This window comes from Ochotona curzoniae, unplaced genomic scaffold (genome assembly GCF_017591425.1).
Source record: "Ochotona curzoniae isolate NIBS_2020 unplaced genomic scaffold, NIBS_Ocur_1.0 scaffold_2476, whole genome shotgun sequence".
NCBI classification, from domain to species: Eukaryota; Metazoa; Chordata; class Mammalia; order Lagomorpha; family Ochotonidae; genus Ochotona; species Ochotona curzoniae.
This window is the reverse complement of record NW_024467095.1, coordinates 14741893-14762411: the sequence shown is the minus strand read 5'-3', so window position 1 is coordinate 14762411 and position 20519 is coordinate 14741893. Positions and strand designations below refer to the sequence as shown.

Sequence of the window (20519 nt, the reverse complement as noted above, 5' to 3'; positions counted from 1 at the left end):
GAGAAAACCAAAGCAATTCTTCACATTCTTTTGCACAGTAACAGGGAGTTACATTGACTAACAGCAATTTCCTTTTTCATAAATATGAAAAGCAAGTCCTCTTGTCATCTAAACCTTGGGCAACAGATGAAGGAAGGATGTTTAAGATGGAGGAGAATGTCTCAGGAAATATTGGTGGGGTGGAAAATGGGGATGTACCAAGTTTCATATCATTCTGAAGTTAGAGAAACATGAAGAAAGAAATGACTATTCTCCTAAAGAGAGGAAGAGTGTGATGTACAAGGCAGCCTAGGAAAGCAGGGGTGGGAGGCCTGATGAAGAAGCTAGACCTTGACCGCGTTGGACTGTTGCCCTGAATCCTCTCCATAGGTCTCTGCACGTGTTCTCACATAATGAGTGAAACACCTGACACGTGAGGCCATAAAGCACTAAATAGATAGGAGGTCAGATCAGCACAGGAACAGCGTCAGCAATTTGCATCGGTCACTCCTCCAGATGTTGAGTGGCATGAGGGTGAAGCTGTCAGGATTTAATCACTTTCTGATGAGCTTAGCCCTCTTAGTAATATGACGTAGGACTTGGGCTCCAACAGATGCATGTTGGAGGGGCACATATGTGTAGGCTATAGCAGTGGGCCAATGTATAACTTAGTTTTACTTTTTGGGGTGGTAATTCCTCAGGGATTCCCTGGGAGATCTTAAAAGGCAACCACTATCCAAGATGATAAACATGGACCTTCTGTTCTGGAATTCAAGTTTCCATAAGCTTGTACCTAGATTCCTGTTTCCAAATCTTATTTATACCTAAACACACACACACACACACGCACACGAGGATTTCGTATAGATATGTGACTCTAGATTGGAGCAGGAAAGGCACAAAAGGGCCTAGGATATTATGTTATACCAGAAACCAAGAAAACATCTGAAGTTGCTACAGTTAGGCCAACTGGACTCTGTTTTTGCATCAGTTTCTGAATAATACAAGTTTTAATTCTATGGTCCTTTACCAGCTAAGCTATTGATACACCAAGAGTTTAAATTCTATCTCCAGGACCTTAGTATATTAACATCCACAACAAAGCAATGTTCAAATCCAGATGTGGAGAAAATTTATACAACAAACCCTATCAATTAAAAGAGACTTAAACACAAACACATATATCTATAGGAGAATAAATTCATCAACAAGCAAGGAAAATTTCAAGATTGAGTAAATATTTCACGACAGCAAGAAGGTATTATAATTTTTTTAGGTGTGGTAATAGCATTTTGCTTGGTCTTTTGTAAATGTTCTTATTTTTAAAAAGACATACCTAAATACTTTCAGATTCAAAGCTGTGAAACCTGAGGATTGCTTTACAATATTCTAGGGTTACAAAGGTGAGTAGGAATAAAGACAAAATGAGACTGGCCATAGGTGATTTTTTTGAAAAAGATTTATTAGAAAGGCAAATTTTCAGAGACAGAAGGAGAAACAGAGAGAAAGATCTTCCATCTACTGCTACACTACCAAATGGCTGCAATGGCCAGGGCTGAGCTGATCCTGAACCAGGAACTTCTTCTGGGTTTCCACATGAGTGCAGGGGTCCAAGGACTTGGGCCATGCTCTAGTGTTTTCCCAGACCACAAGCAGAGAGCTGTATGGGAAGTGGAGTAGCTGGGACATGAATTGGATAAAGGATGCTGGCACGTGAAAGTGGAGGGTGAACCTGTTGAGTCACAGCACTGGCCCCGAGCTGACTTCTTACTTTAGATGATGGGCATATGGATGTTCAGTTTGTTATATTATTCCTTGTGTACATTAGAGCTTCTCCACTAAAATTTTGCTGGTTATATATTAAGTAAAATTCATTTTTTAAAAAAAATAGATGGCAAGAAGGAACTTGAAGAAGTTTACCACCTTGGAGCTTGTGCTCAGCGCTATTCTGCTTGTGGTGTTCATCATCGCTGCTGTTCTGATTGTGCTTTTGGCCATTGGTCCAGAGGAGTCAAAAGGTAACAAGTAATTCTGGGCACTCCCTTTTCTGTACTGCTGATGTCAGAGCAAGATGCTCATCCACGGTACGAGACTGATGCTTTAGTGTTCACTGGTACGCACTTGTGTGCATGTGTGGGTATTATGCTGCCTGGAACGTCTAACATGTTGGCCATACAGTAGGAGTTCCTTGTAGGTTCTACTGTCTGACACTTCTGTTTCTCAGTTTAACTAGCTCTTTGAAGGATTCCACTAATGACGTTTGAAACAATGTTTCATGAGTTTTATTGAATAATTCTAATTTTGTTAATCATAATCCGTAATACACTTGTGTGACGGGTATATTGGCCAAAGTATTTGCTTCTCTCTCTCTCCCTGTCTTAGAAAACTACCTGGCCTAATTTATTAATAGTTACTTGAATTGTTTTATTCACAAAGAGAATCTAGACTGAGCTACTCGTAGTAGTTCTTTATCTGATTAATCTAGAAGCAATTAAAACTTTTAAAGCAGAAATTAGTGCAAATATGGAGCTTTTTCTTTTTTTTTTTTTAAAGATTTATCTATTTGAAAGGCAGAGTATAGCGAGAGAAGAGAGAGAGAGAGAGAAATCTTTCCTCTATTTTTCACTCTACAAAGACCTTAATTGTTGGCGCTGGGTGGTACAAAGCCAGGAGCCAGGAGCTTCCTCTGGTTGCCCCATATATATGGGTGCAAGGGCCCAAGCATTTGGGTAATTTTCTGCTTCTTTCTCAGGCTGTAAACAGGAAGCTGTATCCAACGTGCAGTGCCCAAGTCTTGAACTAGTGCCCATATGGGATGACAGCACTGAAGGCAGCTTTAACTGCTATGCCACAGTGTTGGCCCCTTGAATCACTTTTTTTATTAGATAGTCCAATGCAAAGAAAAACATTTACAAATGTCATTTTTGTATGTTAAGCTATTATTAATTCATTGCTGAGTTTCTTAATTTCCTTATTTTAGATTCTGTTGAGTGCCCAGTGGTCGACGAATCAGAACGGATAGATTGCATCCCTGACCAGACACCAACGCAGGTTTGAATTATGGATTTAGTTTTGCTTTATTTTTAAGACTTTTGTATTTATTTGAAAGGCAGAGTAACAGAGAGAGGGAAACAAAGATCTACTCACTGGCTCACTTCCGAAAAGCCTAGACCATCTGGGGCTGGTCCAAGCCAAAGCCAGAACTAAGAAATCTACCATAATCTCCCACATGAATGGCAGGAATACTCATCCACTCCCTCCCAGGTGCATTAGCAGGAAGCTGGATGTGGTATGAGAGCATCCCAAGCGGCAGTTTATCCTGCTCTCTCACAATACCTGCCGCAGATACTGCTTCCTTTGAAGAGTTCATACCATGCTTTCCTGTCTATACTCTCAAAGATTGTGCAGTCCTTAATGCTTAAGCAATTTAATATTGACCCCTTGCTTGTGTGGCAGTGTAGTTTAGGAGAGGAAGAGCTAAAAAACAACAACAACAAAAAAGAAACAAGCCCAAAAACCTCCCTAGTGTTGCCAGATCCAGGGGATAAAAACAAATATTTCTCAAATTTAAATTCCAAATAAACAGCAAATAAGATCTGGAACTTACTCATGATGTGTTGGTATGTACTGGTCTTTGGCAACACAAGTTGATTACCAGCTCTCATAGACTCTGTCCCTGTTTCCATTGTTGTTGCCTCATTTCAGATTCCTAGGTTATCTAAGGTGTACCATAAATATTCTTACACATGCATAAAATGTGATTTAAAATAAGAACAAAGTGCTACCAGTTGTGCTTTGCGAGCAAGGAGATTATTAACGTCAAGGTAAAGATAGAGCAGGCACTGACTTATGCCCTCTGCTGAAGTACAGCTGATTATCATGATTGCAAAGGGCATTGCATGGACCATATCCATCTGTTGTTATCTTATGAAGGAAAAAGTAGACTGAAGTGTAAACAGATGCATCCTGTAAGTGAAATCCTGACATGCAATGGCAGGCCTGCATCAAATATGGAATGGATATTGTTCTGAGTCATGACTGAGCATCACTGCTGTACTCTTGGCTGTAGCCATTTTATTCTCAGAGAACTGCTGTAATTCATGATGTTCCAGAAAGTTGCTCTTAAGAGTTCTTCCTACCAAAAGACAGTATTTCCACCCCCCCCCCCGTTAGATGATAAATGGGATGAAAGGGAGGCAGTGTGAATAAGGAAGAGATAGCAGCTTATCATCTTGGTGATCTCTTCAAGAGAAGGTAAATGAATAAAAGAATGATGGTGAGGAATAACATCCCAGTCCAAAAGCAAGAGCTTCCAAATATCCAGAAGCTTGGATTTAATTTCTCATTCTCCATGAACATTTTATTATTGGGAAGATTGTGTGGGTAGGAATGTGTGTGGATGTGATGATGAAACAGCTAGGAGCCCAGGGTGGCTATAGTAGTGTAAGGAGACAGAACAGGAAATGAGGTTATTCCAGAAATGGAAGACTTTGGAAGTCAGAGAGAGGAGTCTGAGTTTGATGGGTACACGGTAGCTAAGAATAGAAATTTAAGGCTGAAGGGATCCATGTAATGTATCAAAGAATAAAGGTAATAAGAGCTTAGAAACAAGGATGAAAGAACACAAAAGAAAGAAAGAGTAAATGCATTTTCAGCATGGGGTCAAAATTAAAGATATACAGGATATTGAGAAGATAGAAAGGATGGAAAATGACTTCAAGGTAGAATTGCTAATGTAATCAATATTATGGAAGGAAAAAATTGGGTAGCCCATCTAGAACATAGGGAATGATCATATATGGCTAGGATATAGAGTAGGTATCAGAGCAAAGACAATGTCTGGGATTGTAAGGTAAGTAGATGACTGAACATGCTGCTTTGTCAATAGGAATAGGAAGCTGTGGTCTAGATATGTAATGCCTAAATAGGATTTGGGTGCTACAATGGAACTACAATCCTGATTATAAGGTCCGACATCATGACTGGCACCATGGATTAAGCCACCACTTGAGATACCATCATCCCACATGAGCATTGGTTCAATCTCAGCTGCTCTGCTTCTAATCCAGATCCCTGGAAACAGACCTGGGAAAGCATCAGAAAATGGCCCAAATGCTTGGGCCCCAGCTACACATTTGAGAGACCCACATAGGGCCCACAGGTGTTGTAGCCCTGTGTGGTCTGGTCTGCCCCCCCATCCCAAGTCATGCTCTCTAGTAGAAGTGGTAGTCCAGCAGGGGAGCCCTACACATTCCACCTACCAGCCAAACAATTTTCAAAATGTGACTCAAGATTCGTAGAAAACAATCTGTACTTAAGATATTTTACCTAGAAAAGGTTCAGTTTATTCAATTTTCTCATTCATTTGTTCATATTTGCAACACATTAAAATAGCTAGGACACATTTTGGTGAACAGTGATTTGAATGATTAAAGTATGATGTGTTTTCATATTCTAAAATGTCATAAAGTATCATAAATGACATAAAGTGTAGGATACTCCGTTTAATATTTATTTAAAATTAAACCAAAATTGCTTTGCTTTGTGAAATTCTGAATTAAGTTGATTGCAAATGTTTTTTAATTCTTTATTTGTTTTAAAATTTCTATAAATGAACCTATATTTGTATTATTGAATTTCTGGCTATGTAACTGAATTACAGTTTAGGATAGTTAAATATTTTCATTCTTTTTATTGTGATGAAACACATGAAATGCATTGTGTTTTCTGTTTTGTTATGCAGAATGGACACAGATCAGAAAAAATTGGTTGTGACTAAATGCACCTTCATTTATGATTTTTCTCATAACAGAAAACTTATAAAATGAAGTTTATAAAATGAAGTTATTGATGCCTCAATCTCAAATTAAATGTTTTAAGTCGTACAAATACCAACATTCTTCCACTTGATGGAGTGACAATGATTCCTTGTTTCAGGCTATATGTGAGCAGCGTGGCTGCTGTTGGAATTCTCAGGGAGCTGCAGGTGTCCCTTGGTGCTACTATTCCAAGAATCATGGCTACCAAGTGGAGAGTGACCTTGTAAATACAAATGCAGGTAAGTTAGACTCTGCCACAAGACAGGCACTCCAAGTCTGGAGGATGGCTTCTTATCCCCCAGAGGAGAGCTGCCTGGCTGGGACATGCCAACATGTGTCACACAAAATGGGCATTGTTGAACCAAGGACTAGTATATATATATTTTGCTACTAAGGAAAATTTGCTCTTTACCTTGAGAGCCTGGAGACCGTGTTGTATTTCTAGCGTGATTCTGTGTTCCTCTGTACATGTGCAATCGTCATGATGTGTTTGGTCCTCACGTTTATCAGTTTTTAAGTAGAGGATTTGACTCCAATTTTACATGATTTTATGAAAAGGAACAATTCTACTTCCAATTTTATAAAAATTTGGCAAAAAGTCCCCTAGATGATATGGGTGTTTATAAACTTAACATGTCCTCTCCTTGCTAACTGTGTGATGAAGAGCATCTTAATGAAAACTGATGGTGATTGAATTTGAGGAGGAATGTTCCTCATTCCAGTTGCTCTTGGATTTGGAGCTCTTGGAACAAGGTCACAATTCATACCTTATTTTTCATTTAATTAGGGAAGTAGCACCAATTTCTGTGATCACCTATGATGTCGTATACAAATGACAGAGAGGGGATAAGCAGATATACACATTGGGGCTGAGAATGTGAAGGTATCTGAATAGCTATTGGGCAGGTGGAATGAACTTGACCTCTAAGGGGGGTCTTCAGGCAGCCTTTGTAGAAAAGCAGCACAAACCTTGGATAAGCAATGCCAGCTTTAGGATCTAACCTAAAAGAAAATGTGTGGATAATTGGATATTTATTATCTCTTCCCTTCTTTGGGGAAATAATTTTCTTCTTTTCCTAATTAGCCCCTTTGGCATAAAGTGTGATTTCATAGAGCTACTATTTAAAAACTGGACTCAGCTGATTTCTTCTTTACATGTTAGGGTTCACAGCCCGGATGAAAAGCCTGACCTCTTCATCTCTGTTTGGAAATACTGTTGACAATGTCCTTCTCACAGCAGAATACCAGACTTCAAACCGTTTTCACTTTAAGGTAATGTTGTGGTGGTTTGTTTCTTTTGTAAAGGTTTCTTCTGTATTTGAAAAGCAGAGTGACAGAGAGATTCAGAGACAGAGGGAAAGAAATCTTGCATCCTTTGGGTCACTCACCAATGGCCTTGATGGTTGGGGCAGGGCCAGGCCCAAGCCAGAAGCAAGGAATATAATGATATAATGTAGTGTAGATGCAATGACAATTTTTGTCTGGTTTCTAATGCTACGGCCACAGATATAGGGCAGCATTGGTGCTACTAGCGTCATTTCTGTTTTTCAATATAACGAAGTTTTTATTTGGCTTTCTCTACCCTCTATACAGTTAACAGATGAAACCCGGAACAGATATGAAGTACCCCATGAGCATGTGCAACCCTTCCAAGGAAATGCTGCTTCTTCATTAAACTATGAAGTTGAAGTTTCCAAGCAACCATTTAGCATCAAAGTGACCAGAAGAAGCAACAATCGTGTTCTGTAAGCTCTGGAAACTCATCAGGGGCCCACAGCAGTAAGGCTCTGTGGTAAAGGAAGGGTCTGTCTGGCATTGAAAAAGAGTGCATTTCAACAACGATCCTCCAGGTTGCATGCCTGACACTCTTTTTCCAAATGGATGCTATTTTGTGCCTTCCTTTCCTTTTCTTCATTCTGTTTGTGTAGTCAAGTTAACTTTTTATTTTCCCTTTTCTTTTCCCTATTAGTCTAACCACCTGCTCAGTGAATATTTGCTGAATTCCCACAGTCACGTACATATGGTGTTCAGGGCAGGTGGTGGGATTTCTGGGGGACAAATAGAAGAAATGTGCCACATGGCATCTACCCTTGAGGAGTCCTAAACTGTTTGTGTCCATGAGACATGTCACAGGAGGGTACATGGGACTGATAACAAATAGGGAGCAACTTGAGCTATAAAGAACACTGTTGTAACCGGTTAGGCTTTCTCTACCCCACTTGTTCACCTGTCCCTGTGTTGTCACCTACGTTAGGTTTGACTCGAGCATCGGGCCGCTCCTGTTTGCTGATCAGTTCTTACAGCTCTCCATCCGCCTGCCCAGTGCCAATGTTTATGGTCTTGGAGAACACGTGCATCAACAGTACCGACATGACATGAATTGGAAGACCTGGCCCATTTTTACGAGAGACACAGCCCCCGATGAGGTAAACTTTTGGGATAGGCTCTTTTCTACTGAGTAGCATAACCTTATTCTTAGAGAATATCTCTAGTTATACATTGAGGTGGTTAACAGTAAGTTCCTAGAGTGAGACTCGCTGAGTTGGAATTCTGGCTGTTTTATTTCCCAGTTTTGTGATTCTGGGTCAGTTAGTTCCCTCTCTGTATCTTTAGCTTTTTACTTATGAAATGAGTATAATACTTACAGGGATAAGTGAATTGATATATGCAAATTTTCTGAAAGATTATGTGCAACATAGAAAATGCCCAGTAATTTTCCAATTACTTTCCCTCTCTTTGAAATTTTATTTTCCCTTTCTTTGAAATAAACAACTGTGGAAAGTATATTATTATTTTCTCTATTTTGAGTGTACAATGGATTATGGATTTTCATATTTTTAGGCTAATTTTTTTAAAGATTTATTTACTTTTATTAGAAAGGTAGATTTACATAGAGAAAGAGAGACAGAGAGAAAGATCCTCCATCTGCTGGTTCATTCAAAATGGCCACAACAGCTGGAGCTGGGTTGATCTGAAGCTAGGAGCCAGGAACTTCAGGGTCTCCCACATGGATGCAGGGTTCCAAGGACTTGAGTCATCCTCTACTGCTTTCCCAGGCCATAAGCAGGGAGCTGGATGGGAAGTGGAGCAGCCGGGACACAGACCCTTAGGAGATGTTGGCCCTTGAATGTGGAGGATTAGCATGTTGAGCCATGGTGCCAACCTTTGGCTGATCTTTGAAAAATATTTGTCAGCAAATTATCACCATGTATGACTCCATAAAGAATGAATGGGGTCATAGAAGTTTCGTTTTGAGTATTATTATTCCATTTTGTCTTGCTTTTGTGTGTTTGTTAAAGCTTGAAGCGATGATGTTTCCCAGGCTTAGTTGCACTTTCCTTCTGAATGCCCTTTCTGACTCAGTAGAACTAAGGGCTGGATGTAGGATCATAGCAATAACTTTTTAAGTATTCTTTTCATATATTGTTTTTATTCAGCAAAAGAACCCGGAGAAAAACATAATGTCCTTCCCATCCCTGCTTTGGATGTGCATCTGCCTATCAGAAAAGCAGAGTAGGGGCTGAGTCAGCGCTGCTGATCTGGGGGTGGGAATGCTTCTTCTGAGAAACCTCAGGGTGTGGCACGTGTACCATCATGTGGGAGGTGAACTGAATAGATATTGCTTATCAGTTACTCACAGACTGAAAGCTGTTTTCCTTAGCCAATCTGACCATATGGCGCTTATACTCCTTGGTAATAATGTTTTGCTTTTTAATGTTTCTTTAGACTGGGACTAATTTGTATGGCGCTCAGACGTTCTTCCTGTGCCTGGAAGATGCGAGTGGATTGTCCTTTGGGGTGTTTCTGATGAACAGCAATGCCATGGGTAAAAGACTAAAACAAGCAACCTACAAAGTGTGCCTTTCATTTCTTTCCTCACAACACTGTGATAAAAGGAAATGATCCTTTCTTAATGCCTGAGAACACAGATTAAAGCCTTAGGTGTTCTCTGGTTGTTCCCTTTCTAATTCATTACCTGTTGACCCAGGGCAGTCATGCACAAGGAAATTGTCTCTTAGCTCAGGATTTTTCCAATCTGGTTGCCTCTGTTAGAATATTAGATGATTAGAATTGGAATATTTTCTATTATAGATTTAACATCATGAACTCCTCCATGTAATCTGTTGAGACAGTTTCTCCCAATTTCTTCTCATCTGTTATTAAGCTTTTCATGCAGTAGACCCTAGCAGCATTGACTTACCATAGAGGTAGTGGAGAGGAATCAGAATTTCATAGGGTTGATGATGAAGGCAAGATCCTGACCCGTCCCCGCCGACTCTCCTTCTAACTGAGAACTATCGCATTAGACAAGTGCTACTCAAAATGTGATCTATGGGTAGTTCACAAACTGCTTCAAATGAATAGTAAGTACAGAAACTTAGAGTAAACATTGCCTGTAGCAACTAAGCATGCACATACAACTTTTCCTGGTAATTCATTTTCATGTTATTCTGTAAGATTGTCTGTTTGCAGTACATTGGAAATTAAAGAAGGAAAGATATTACCTTATCCTTCACCAAAGAGTGTTTGCAAAGCATTCCTGGGGACCTAAAATGACTCCAAGATACTCAATAGAGGATTCTTAGACACATAATTCTAAGATTGCAAGAGCATTTTGGATGGTTCTCAGGCAGTTAGGATACCCAATAGCATAATAACAGTAAAATATGATAAGGGCTACACAGTTTCAAGTTGATGAAAGGAATCAGAACACAAGCTCAAACTTCATGGGAAAAAAATCACATGATCCTAAATATCCCATACAAGTTGTTCCTCTGGCCAAAGAGTACATTTCAGTCAGTCTGGAGGGCTTTTAGCCCTAGATGCAATCCAAGACTGAAAGGCAATTTCTTGAGAAGCCTGATTGGAACCTAGATAGACTTTGAATTTATAGTGTAATCGCACACATTTTAGTTCAGTTCTTGTTTGATATGAGATTCACCATGTTTAGTTCCCTGTGTGGCTGATAGGATTATAATCTCACATTAACACTGGAATGTGTTATTGACATGTGGGAATGACATGTTTTGTGAATGTGCAAGGATGGAAAAATGTCCTCTACCCCATATATTTAGTTCTTGGGAGAATGCGAATTAAACTGACAAAAGCATTAGCAAGAAAAAAGATGGTTTATTTACATGTGCAATATTCATTTACATTAGAGTGCTTGGTGATGTGTAACTCTTAGGGTGGTTAGAACGGAGACTTTGTAAAATATCCTAATAGGGAAAACTTATGGGGAAAATGACTTTTTGGGCATAGGAATGTGTCCTTGGGAGAACACCTGGGGGATCAGATGGTCTGGTAACAGTGTCTTAGTATTGTGCACATTGTTTCAGAGAAGATTTGTACTACTCCTTGGAGCGGGATAATAACCTGTGAGTTATTTTGAGAGGGTCTGCTTTTAGGTCATTAAGGGATTTTAGTAACTTCAATGGCATTAACCTCCAGTATTTTTTTAATGCCATTGTGGCATATTTGTTTCCTCTTTATGTGTCTGGCTACTTTTTTGTTCAGTGCCCTGGCACAAGATGTCACCTGCAATTGAAAACATTCATAGAACAAATACTGTGGCCCATGTGCACTGAGGTGGATCTTGAGCTTTAGTCTGTCCCTGTGCAGGAAAACTGTAAGGCATTCGGATTGCTTTGTGTTTGCTCAGGTACTCAGTGATTTTCTGGTTAAATAGTGTGTGGCTGTGACTCCAGAAAAAAGTCTAACTTTATTTTCTTCAATTTTAATCTTTCAAGAGGTTGCCCTCCAGCCTGCACCAGCAGTCACTTACCGTACCATCGGGGGCATTCTTGACTTCTACGTGTTCTTGGGAGATACACCCGAACAAGTGGTTCAAGAATATCTGGAGGTAAACTCATGTTATCACAATTTACTCCTTAAGAGCATATATTAAAAAAAAAATTCAAGCATGATCCAAAAATACCTGTTATCATAATTCTCAGATATTACAGAACAATTTGAAACCTGCTTCGCAATATTTTGTGATATGAAAGGATGGCAGAGTATAAAGATACCCAAAATGGGGCCCTATGCTCAGTGGTTTATAAAGGATCTGGACAAACAGATTAGCATTCTACCAGTAATGAATCAGTATGTTGGAAGGTGATAGATGTTCTGTACCTCAAATCAACACACAGAAAAGTTTCATCCAAGATACTGTATTTTCTTATATCACATTTTTGTTCCAGCTCATCGGACGACCAGCTCTACCCACATACTGGGCACTTGGATTTCACCTCAGTCGTTACGACTATGGATCCCTGGAGAACATGAGAAGAGTCGTGGAGAGAAACCGTGCCGCACAACTGCCTTATGTAAGTCAGCCTTCTCTAGCAGGAGGCTAGTGGGTGAGCTGCTTGTGTCCAACATCAGTGTAGCTGGGTTTGAGTCCCAGGTTCAGTTTTTGACTTCAACTGCTAAACCATGGAGTCCCTGGGATGGCTCAAGTGATTGGGTTCCTGCTTCCCTCAGAGCACACTCGGATTGCATTCTAAGCTCTCAGTCCTAGCTGCTGTAGGTACTGGGGAGTGAACCAATGAGGAGCTCTCTGCCTCTCTACCTCCCTCTTGTTTCTCATATATGTTAAGAATTAAAAAAAAATCCAAGTCCAGCAAATGCACTTCTGCAAGAAATAAATGCTCTCAAAGAAGAAATAATTTTTTTCTTAATCTCCTGGAGATTTTATATTTTATAATACAAAGATTTTGTATTTTTGGCATTGCAGGCTTTTTGTTGGATTGATAATTCCTCAAGGAAACTTTAATCTTTATAGAAGAAAATGGTATTTAGAGATTATAACTATGGTTTAGGAGGTAAACTGCCTTTTGCTCTTTTTAGCATTTTGTGTGAAATTTACTTGTGCTTACTGTTTTGACTAAAGTTTTACAAAATGTATTTTTTAAAAATTTGAGTTCTAAAGCCAATATTTCCCCTAAACATGAATTCTAGAATAGTCTTTGTTTTCAGTGTAGATTTTCTTGCCTAATTCAAATATGTCAAGACAGGGATTCACCATAAAGATGACATCATATTTTAAGAAATTCTTCTAAGATTCTGAGATTAGCTCATTTCTTAGGTTCAGTGTCAGATAATAATGATACAGATCCCTTTAACTTCTGCTACTTCTTGCCAAGCAATATGTGTTCACAAATCTTCATTTTTTTGAAGATTTATTTTTCTTGGAAAGTCGGGTCTACAGAGAGAAGGACAGACAGAAAGAAAGATCTTCTGTCCATTGGTCCACTCCCCTAGTGGCAGCAATGGCTAGAAATGAGCCAATCTGAAGCCATGAGTCAGGAGCTTCTTTTGGTCTCCCACGTGGGTGCAGGGTTCCAAAGATTTTGGCATTCTCTACTACTTTCCCCGGTTGTAAGCAGGGAGTTGAATGTAGAATGGAGCAGCCAGGACATGAACCAGTGCCCGTATAGGATCCCAGTGTGTGCCAGGCAAAGACTTTAGCCACTAGACTACCATGCTGGCCCCCAAAAATCTAAGAAGAAGTTGAGGAATGGGAGTAATTCAATATTCTAAGGATTTAGACAAGAACTTTTACTATTAGCATCCTTTGTTCACAGAAGATAAACTTAGGTGAAGTTAGTGGAAATCACTTGACCAAGATTGTGTAGCTAACTATACTGCCAATGCTACATCACTCATATCACATGATTGTAATTTTTTTTTTAAAAAAACCAGTGTTTTGATTGCTATTGAATTGGTAATAAATCAATATTTTGGAATTGGAAAAGAGAAAGTTTATAAATACATGTTTTAAAAAAGCACTTAGTAGAGGGCAAGTATTTTGCACTGTGGTTAAAACGCTGCTTGGGACAGCTATGTAGAGTGCCTGGGTTTGGGTCCTGGTTCCACCTGAGTTCCAGCTTCCTGCTGTGCACACCTCGGGAGGCAGCAGTGATGACACATGTGCTTGGGTCTCTGCCAATCAGGTGGGAGACCCAGATTGAGTTTTGGTCTTTTAGTTAAGACCTGTCAAGGGCCCTACTGTTGTGAACATTTGGGGAGTGAACCCATCCCTTTGCACGATCCCTCTTTTGTCTCTGTTTCTGAGTTTCAAATTAGGTAAAAGTCAATGCAATTTAAAAAATATTGCTTAATAAAATTGAGATTCAAAAGGCCTAGGAATCCTGACAAAATGATAGGGTTGAGGTGGGAAGAGTGGGCTTTCTGAGTAGGTTTGTGTATCCACTCTGCTCTGGCCACAGATCCCACTGTTCCTCTGTTCCTTCTTCTCTGATGTATTGCAGGTTTTTATAATTGGGAACAGATGTGGATAGAAGATGAAATGGCAGAGGCAGAACTGAGGTAGAAGGTTAAAGGCACAGTCACAATAATGGACTTCCATGGTGGGCCTGTTGCTCGATGCCTGCTTTAGTTATCTATTAATGGCTACATGTAAGATTACAGAACTCCTTAAATATTGTAGGTCTTATTTAGTATTAGAAAAGCAGAATCACTGATTTCTAAGCTTACAACTCTAGCATGAGGGTAACTCTATTTTTATGCCATTCTCCTTACATATGGATAGGTAGTTTCTTGTTCAGTGATCCAGGGAGTGATAGAATTGGAATATTACCCACACATGGTGAAGTGAAACATGAAAGAGAGCACTGACGTATGTACTAGAAAGCCATTAACTGAGTTGAATGTTGTAATCCAAGTTTAAGTGGATAAAAGGGTATAGCATTTGCGTGCAATGAAATGCTTCCATGGTTTGATAGATAAATTTGAATGTACTTATTATATTTGCCATAATGGTGTTGGAGGTTTTGGCAAGGTTTGCATGGAAAGAGCCTCAAAGTCTCTACTATAACCTTGTTCTCTCTCACCTCCCTATCCTCTTCATAATGATCTCCACTATTATTTTTCTGGCAAAATTAAGAAAGGATAAGTATAAAAAACTTGAAGCAGAAAGAAGCAACAGAGAAAAATGTTGGGTAGAAGAAATGGAAAAGTATAATAGTGATGGTTTTTGCTTTTATCTTGTGGATGGAGTAAAATTTAGGCAGTGGTTGTGTCTTTAATAGCTTGGGTAATTTATCATCAATAATACAATGACTGATTGCGAGGGGGTATGAACTTAGGGAAACAATGCGTCATATCTTTTTCTAAATTATTCTTAGAAAATAAGAATTTAGACACCAGGGACAGATTACTAACACCAAGGACGGTCCAGCACATTTATCTGGCATTATACTAATGGTAACTTGACTGGCTTCATGTAACTGGCAAATGCCTAAGTGCTAAGCTATGGATTTTGATGAATTCTTGAAGGATGTTCAACATGCTGACATTGATTATATGGAGCGGAGGAGAGACTTCACCTATGATCCAGTGAATTATGTGGGCTTCCCTGAGTTTGCTGAGGAGTTACACAGTAATGGGCAGAAACTGGTCATCATTGTGGTAGGTGAAATTATTCTTTCTTCCTTTTCATTATATCCCCTCCTTCCCTTCATCCTCCAATTCCCAGTCTGTGAGTTCCTCCAGTCTACAGTTAGTTTCTTTATTATCTTTTTCACCTTTTTAGGATCCAGCCATCTCCAACAATTCTCCCTCAAATGATCCCTATGGCCCATATGACCGGGGCTCCGCTATGAGGATTTGGGTGAATGATTCAACTGGGGTGACTCCTATCATTGGACAGGTAACTTCATGGGGAAGCTGATGTGTGTGTTTGTGTATGATTACTTTCATGTACCTTTTCAGATGTTTATGTGAGAGTGTTTCTAAAAGTTCAGGTGAAAATGGGATGAAAAAGTATTTTTGTTGCAAACTTTTATGACCCATGCATCGTGTTTTCATAATACCCACTTTCCATCAACCTTTGGAGGAACCTTCATTTTCATGGATTGGTGATTGCAGTATCCTTCTCCTCCCCAACCTATCATATCACTGACACTCTTTGGCCAATGGCATTAATCCCTTTCTGGCTGGTAAATCCAGTGGAATTGTTTCATGTCCCTTCTTATTCAATTCCTCTGCAGCATTTGGCAAGTTTGCTCCTTTCTCAAACCTACATCTGTCCCCATGTTATATGAGTTTATTAACTGCTGGTTCAGGATATAATCTTTTAGGAAAATTAGATAGAAAAAGGATAGAGAAAAGCAAATAATATGAAAAAATCATACCAGGTGTCCATCAATAGATGAATGGATTAAAAATGAGGCCCAAATGCACAATGGAAAGCAGTTTATCCATAAAAATGAATCCTATCATTTGTAACAGAAGACAGCACATCTGAGAGACATATTAAGTGAAATAAATCAGGCACAGAAAGCGAAATTCCACATGTTCTCCCTTATATGTAGAAGCTAAAAAAATTCTGTTTGAACAAAAATAGCAGTTACCAGAAGCTGAGAAGATGGTAGGGAATGCGGAAGGTTGGAGAAAGACATCAACTTGCAGTTAGTTAGAAGGAGTGTACCTAGTGTTACGCAGTATAATGCAGTGTCTGCTTCACATTAGCCTGTTCTGTATTTTCTGAGAAAATTAAGAACTCCAAGGCTCTAATCATACTGTAATATTAAAGAAAAGGAAGTGTTAATTACCCTCATTTAATTAGAACATGTCAGTTGCATATATCACACCTTATACATATTTATAATTTTTGCTAATAGAATTTTCAAAAGTCAATTAAAATAGGTTACTATGATAGAAGTTGAAGTTGACACAGTACTCTACCCCATTTACCATGCTAGAACTGGCGTAGAGAAAGATACAGGAAAGAGAGAGCCACAGACAGGGACTAATGAGGGAGGCATTGCTGCAATACACTGATGGTTCATTGAGCACTAGATCACTTGCTTTTTTTTTTTTCTAATAACTTTTCTCAGAATAATTTTATTTTATTTTATTTTTTTGATCACTTGCTTTTTAAAGTAAAATTTTCCTTGGGTGACTGTTTCTTTTTTATTTTAAAGATTTGTTTATTTATATTTTTTATTGGCAAGGCAGATTTACAGAGAGAGGAGAGACAAAGATCTTCCATCTGCTAGTTTACTTCGTAAGTGGCCACAATGGCTGGAGCTGAGCCAATCTGAAGCCAAGGAGCCAGGAGCTTCTTTTCATCTCTCACATGGATGTAGGGTCCCAAGGCTTTGGGCCTTCCTCGACTGCTTTCCCAGGCCACAGGCAGGGAGCTGGATGGGAAATAGAGCAGCCAGGACATGAACCAGTGCTCATATGAGATCCTGGCATATGCAAAACAAGGACTTTAGCCACTGGGCTATCATGCTGGGTCCCTGGCTGTTTATTTAACATTTATTCTGAATAGTCTGAGTAGGAAAGGGCCTGTGCCTGGACACTTTGGCTCCTATGATGCTGTTAACAATTTTTTTAAGTGAATTAATTTATTTTATATTATTTTCATGTAGTTTATACTATTTTATACTGTTTTCATTCCTGTTATGCATGCTATTCTTTTTACCCTACAGGTCTGGCCTGGAACAACTGTGTTTCCCGATTACACTAACCCAAACTGTGCTGTTTGGTGGGCAAATGAATTTGAGCTTTTCTACAACCAAGTGAAGTTTGATGGAATTTGGATTGTGAGTTCCTAACACTTTATTTGATGATGAATATTCAGATTGTGTGTATTTATATTTGCATCTATATGTACAAAATTTGCATGGAACATAGAGAGGTGAGAAGAAAGCAAATATAACAGTAATTCTCAGAATTCCCTACATCACCATCCAAATCACAAAACACATGGGTTACGATCAGATCAGAATGTTAGACTGGAAGGAAACTCAGACAAGTTTTTCTTGAGTTTAGTTTCTGCTTTTACAAATGAATGAAGTTAAATCCAAGCAAGTCACACACCCCTTGCACTACGACAAAGCCTATGAATTTTTCAGTTGCTATTTCAGGGCTCTCTTGGGCATCTTGAATGAGCGGATCAGAGTTAAGCAGCAATAAAACTGACATTCAGCAAATTGTAGGGATTTCTAAAGTTGAAAGGTTTCTATTTACAAGAGAATGATAGGGAATTAAAAATAAATAGGTACATAAAAAGATGAAAACAAACATCCTATCAGATGACAGCACCAAAATATATCTGCCAACAATCTTTTGGTATGCATCCTTCTAGATCTTTTATTTTCCATAGCTGTGGGCTCATGTATGCATTTCCCTTCCATCATTGTATGAATATGTACTTATGTGCTCATGTATGCTTAGTTATATTCACAAATATGGGCAATTTGTGATTTAAGTCATACTTTACAAGTTGCATTTTTTTCGCTTATGTTTGGATCTTGTTTTTAGTGATTATTGACATGCATGAATCTTAGGAAATAAAATCTTTTCCACGAAGCCTTCAATGGTTGGAGAAGACAGAACTATCTGTTTCATTCCATGTATCTAAATACGCCATTTAAAAACTCTAGATTATTTACTCTGAATTATTTCCCATTCAAAAAAGAGGTAAGATCAGTACGATGTACAATAAGATGCTATTTTTTGTTAAAGTTGGTTGTCTTTGTGTTATAGGATATGAATGAGGTGGCCAATTTCGTTGCTGGTTCAGTTTCAGGATGTTCCACAAACAACCTGAATTATCCCCCTTTCATCCCGAGTAAGTCTTCTTGATCAAGGTGTTGATAATTTAAATTTATATAATAGATCAGAGGAGTTTGTGCTTATGGGTACCTAGGGGAAGAAAACTGAGGATAATATAAAAATAAAAGTAGGATATAAAATGAAAAAACCATACTTTCATTACAAAGGCATTCATTTAGTCTAGTCCTTCTATCTAGGCTACAAACATGTCTAGAGGGACACTACAGGAAACTTATGGTGTAGAAGTCAAATGCTAGTGATAATTCATGTCACTCATAAATGTGTGACACCACAGGACAAGGATGTTCAGAGGACCAGAGAAACAGGACTGGTCTTGAGGGTTAAGTCAGGTGACGTGTTGAAACTAGACACGAACCATTGGATGAAAAGGAAGCTGAAAAGGAAGCCTGGCAAATCAGCGTATATGTTGCTACTGAACTTTGAACAAGTTCATTTCAGAGTATGCCTTGGAATCAATCAACACTGTCTGAAGTTCAAGGAAAACTAGAGACTCCAGGACAACTTATTATCTTTATTGAGAAAGGAGTGAAACTGCTAGGATTAGAACATCTTGTGAAGATAACAGGAATAGGTCAGAATCAAATACTGAGGGGTTTGAATGGGAGACAAAACAGTGTGCATTTCAATGTTTTGGAGGCAAAAACTGTGCATATTTTAGAAAGAGGAAGATATGATAGTCAAATGGTTTTGGAAATAATAACCTGGCATTGATGCACAGCTGGTTAGGGGATAATCAAAAATAAACTAGTTGCAAAAAGGCTATTGCAGTATTTAAGACCAATTGTAGTTTGAATCTGAACAAAATAGGGCAATAGGAGCAGAGATTAGGTGAGTCAAGTAGAGATTGGAAGTAATTCTTTATCACACATAATAAAAAGATGAAAGGAGTCAGGGATTAATTTGTACTTTGATCCAGTATTTCTGTTCTTGGACCACTTAGCTCGTTTTGAAGAGTGCACATTGAGTCTCAATTCTAGTTGGTTCTTCCTGTTTCCAAATGCCTGCTTGCCTATAACCCCGTGAGATCCCAGGTGAGAACATGTGTCTGGGAAGCCATAATTTATTTATATATTGGAGAATCTACCCTTTCTGTTAGCAGGGAAGCAGCATGATTGCTTTTGTAAATGCCCATCCAAGGGAGCCAGCTTTTCAGCTGTGTCGTCAAGAATCAGGAAATGGGCATGTAGACTCCCACTGATGGATCCCTCTTGTTTCAGGAATCCTGGATGGGCGCCTGTTCTCCATGACTCTCTGCATGGATGCGGTGCAACACTGGGGCAAGCAGTATGATGTCCACAGTCTGTACGGCTACTCCATGACAATTGCCACAGCAGAGTAAGGCTATCACTGCTATGGGCTTACATATCATCAGGCTTTTTGATCTGCTCTATGCTGGGTTTTCTATATAGTATATAAAGATTTACATAAAATATTTAGATGTATACAAGAATATTTGAAAAATTCTGTAGGCTGTAAGCCAAATAGAATCAGCATCGTGGAGTGAATGAAGAAACTGACATATGCAGAAGAAATCCTGTAAATATTTGTGGTATACATGAAATTATATAATGAAGGAATGAAAGACTCAAAGGAAAGGTACAAGAAAAAAGAGGATTTAAGAAACTTGTACAGAGACAAAATGTCTAATAAGTGAAAAAAAAATGGCAAATGTAAGCACTTTTCTTTGTGATTTCAAAGCTCATGGACGCTCCCTTCTGGGACACACTGTGTAGATTACCATGTGAGGGTTATGTAACTTGCAGGTTTCTTTCTGCTCCGAGGTTTCATATGTTGGCTCAGCACCCATTACAGTGCTCTGTCAACCTTTGGGTGTTGACTCAAACAGTAACAAAGAAAAGGTATTGAGAATTTCTTCTACTTCTAAAAATGATGGTAAGAAATATGACCTAAAACACACTCATGGATGATCAGAGTAGTGAATCTAATGTTAGCCATTTTGAAAATTGTTGAAAATTTGGTAACATGTTTTAAAATGTATGTATAAATATAGACTTCTAATTTACAATCCAGAGGAAAAATATGTAGTGATGGAGATATATATTATATATACAATTAAATGTTTAAACTATTGAACATTGCAAGAGT

General features: G+C 38.8%; 1 protein-coding gene across 1 annotated transcript in view; it reads left to right on the top strand.

The window, feature by feature from the left end:
* Positions 1-20519, top strand: part of LOC121170993 — a 125097-nt gene that overhangs the window by 4185 nt on the left and 100393 nt on the right. The window contains exons 2-15 of the mRNA XM_041002490.1: positions 1871-1997; positions 2960-3030; positions 5917-6037; positions 6961-7070; positions 7392-7543; positions 8053-8224; positions 9525-9624; positions 11549-11661; positions 12002-12127; positions 15102-15233; positions 15358-15474; positions 17264-17377; positions 18324-18408; positions 19631-19748. Coding sequence (XP_040858424.1) covers positions 1871-1997; positions 2960-3030; positions 5917-6037; positions 6961-7070; positions 7392-7543; positions 8053-8224; positions 9525-9624; positions 11549-11661; positions 12002-12127; positions 15102-15233; positions 15358-15474; positions 17264-17377; positions 18324-18408; positions 19631-19748 — 1658 coding nt within the window. The remainder of the gene's footprint in view (positions 1-1870; positions 1998-2959; positions 3031-5916; positions 6038-6960; positions 7071-7391; positions 7544-8052; positions 8225-9524; positions 9625-11548; positions 11662-12001; positions 12128-15101; positions 15234-15357; positions 15475-17263; positions 17378-18323; positions 18409-19630; positions 19749-20519) is intronic.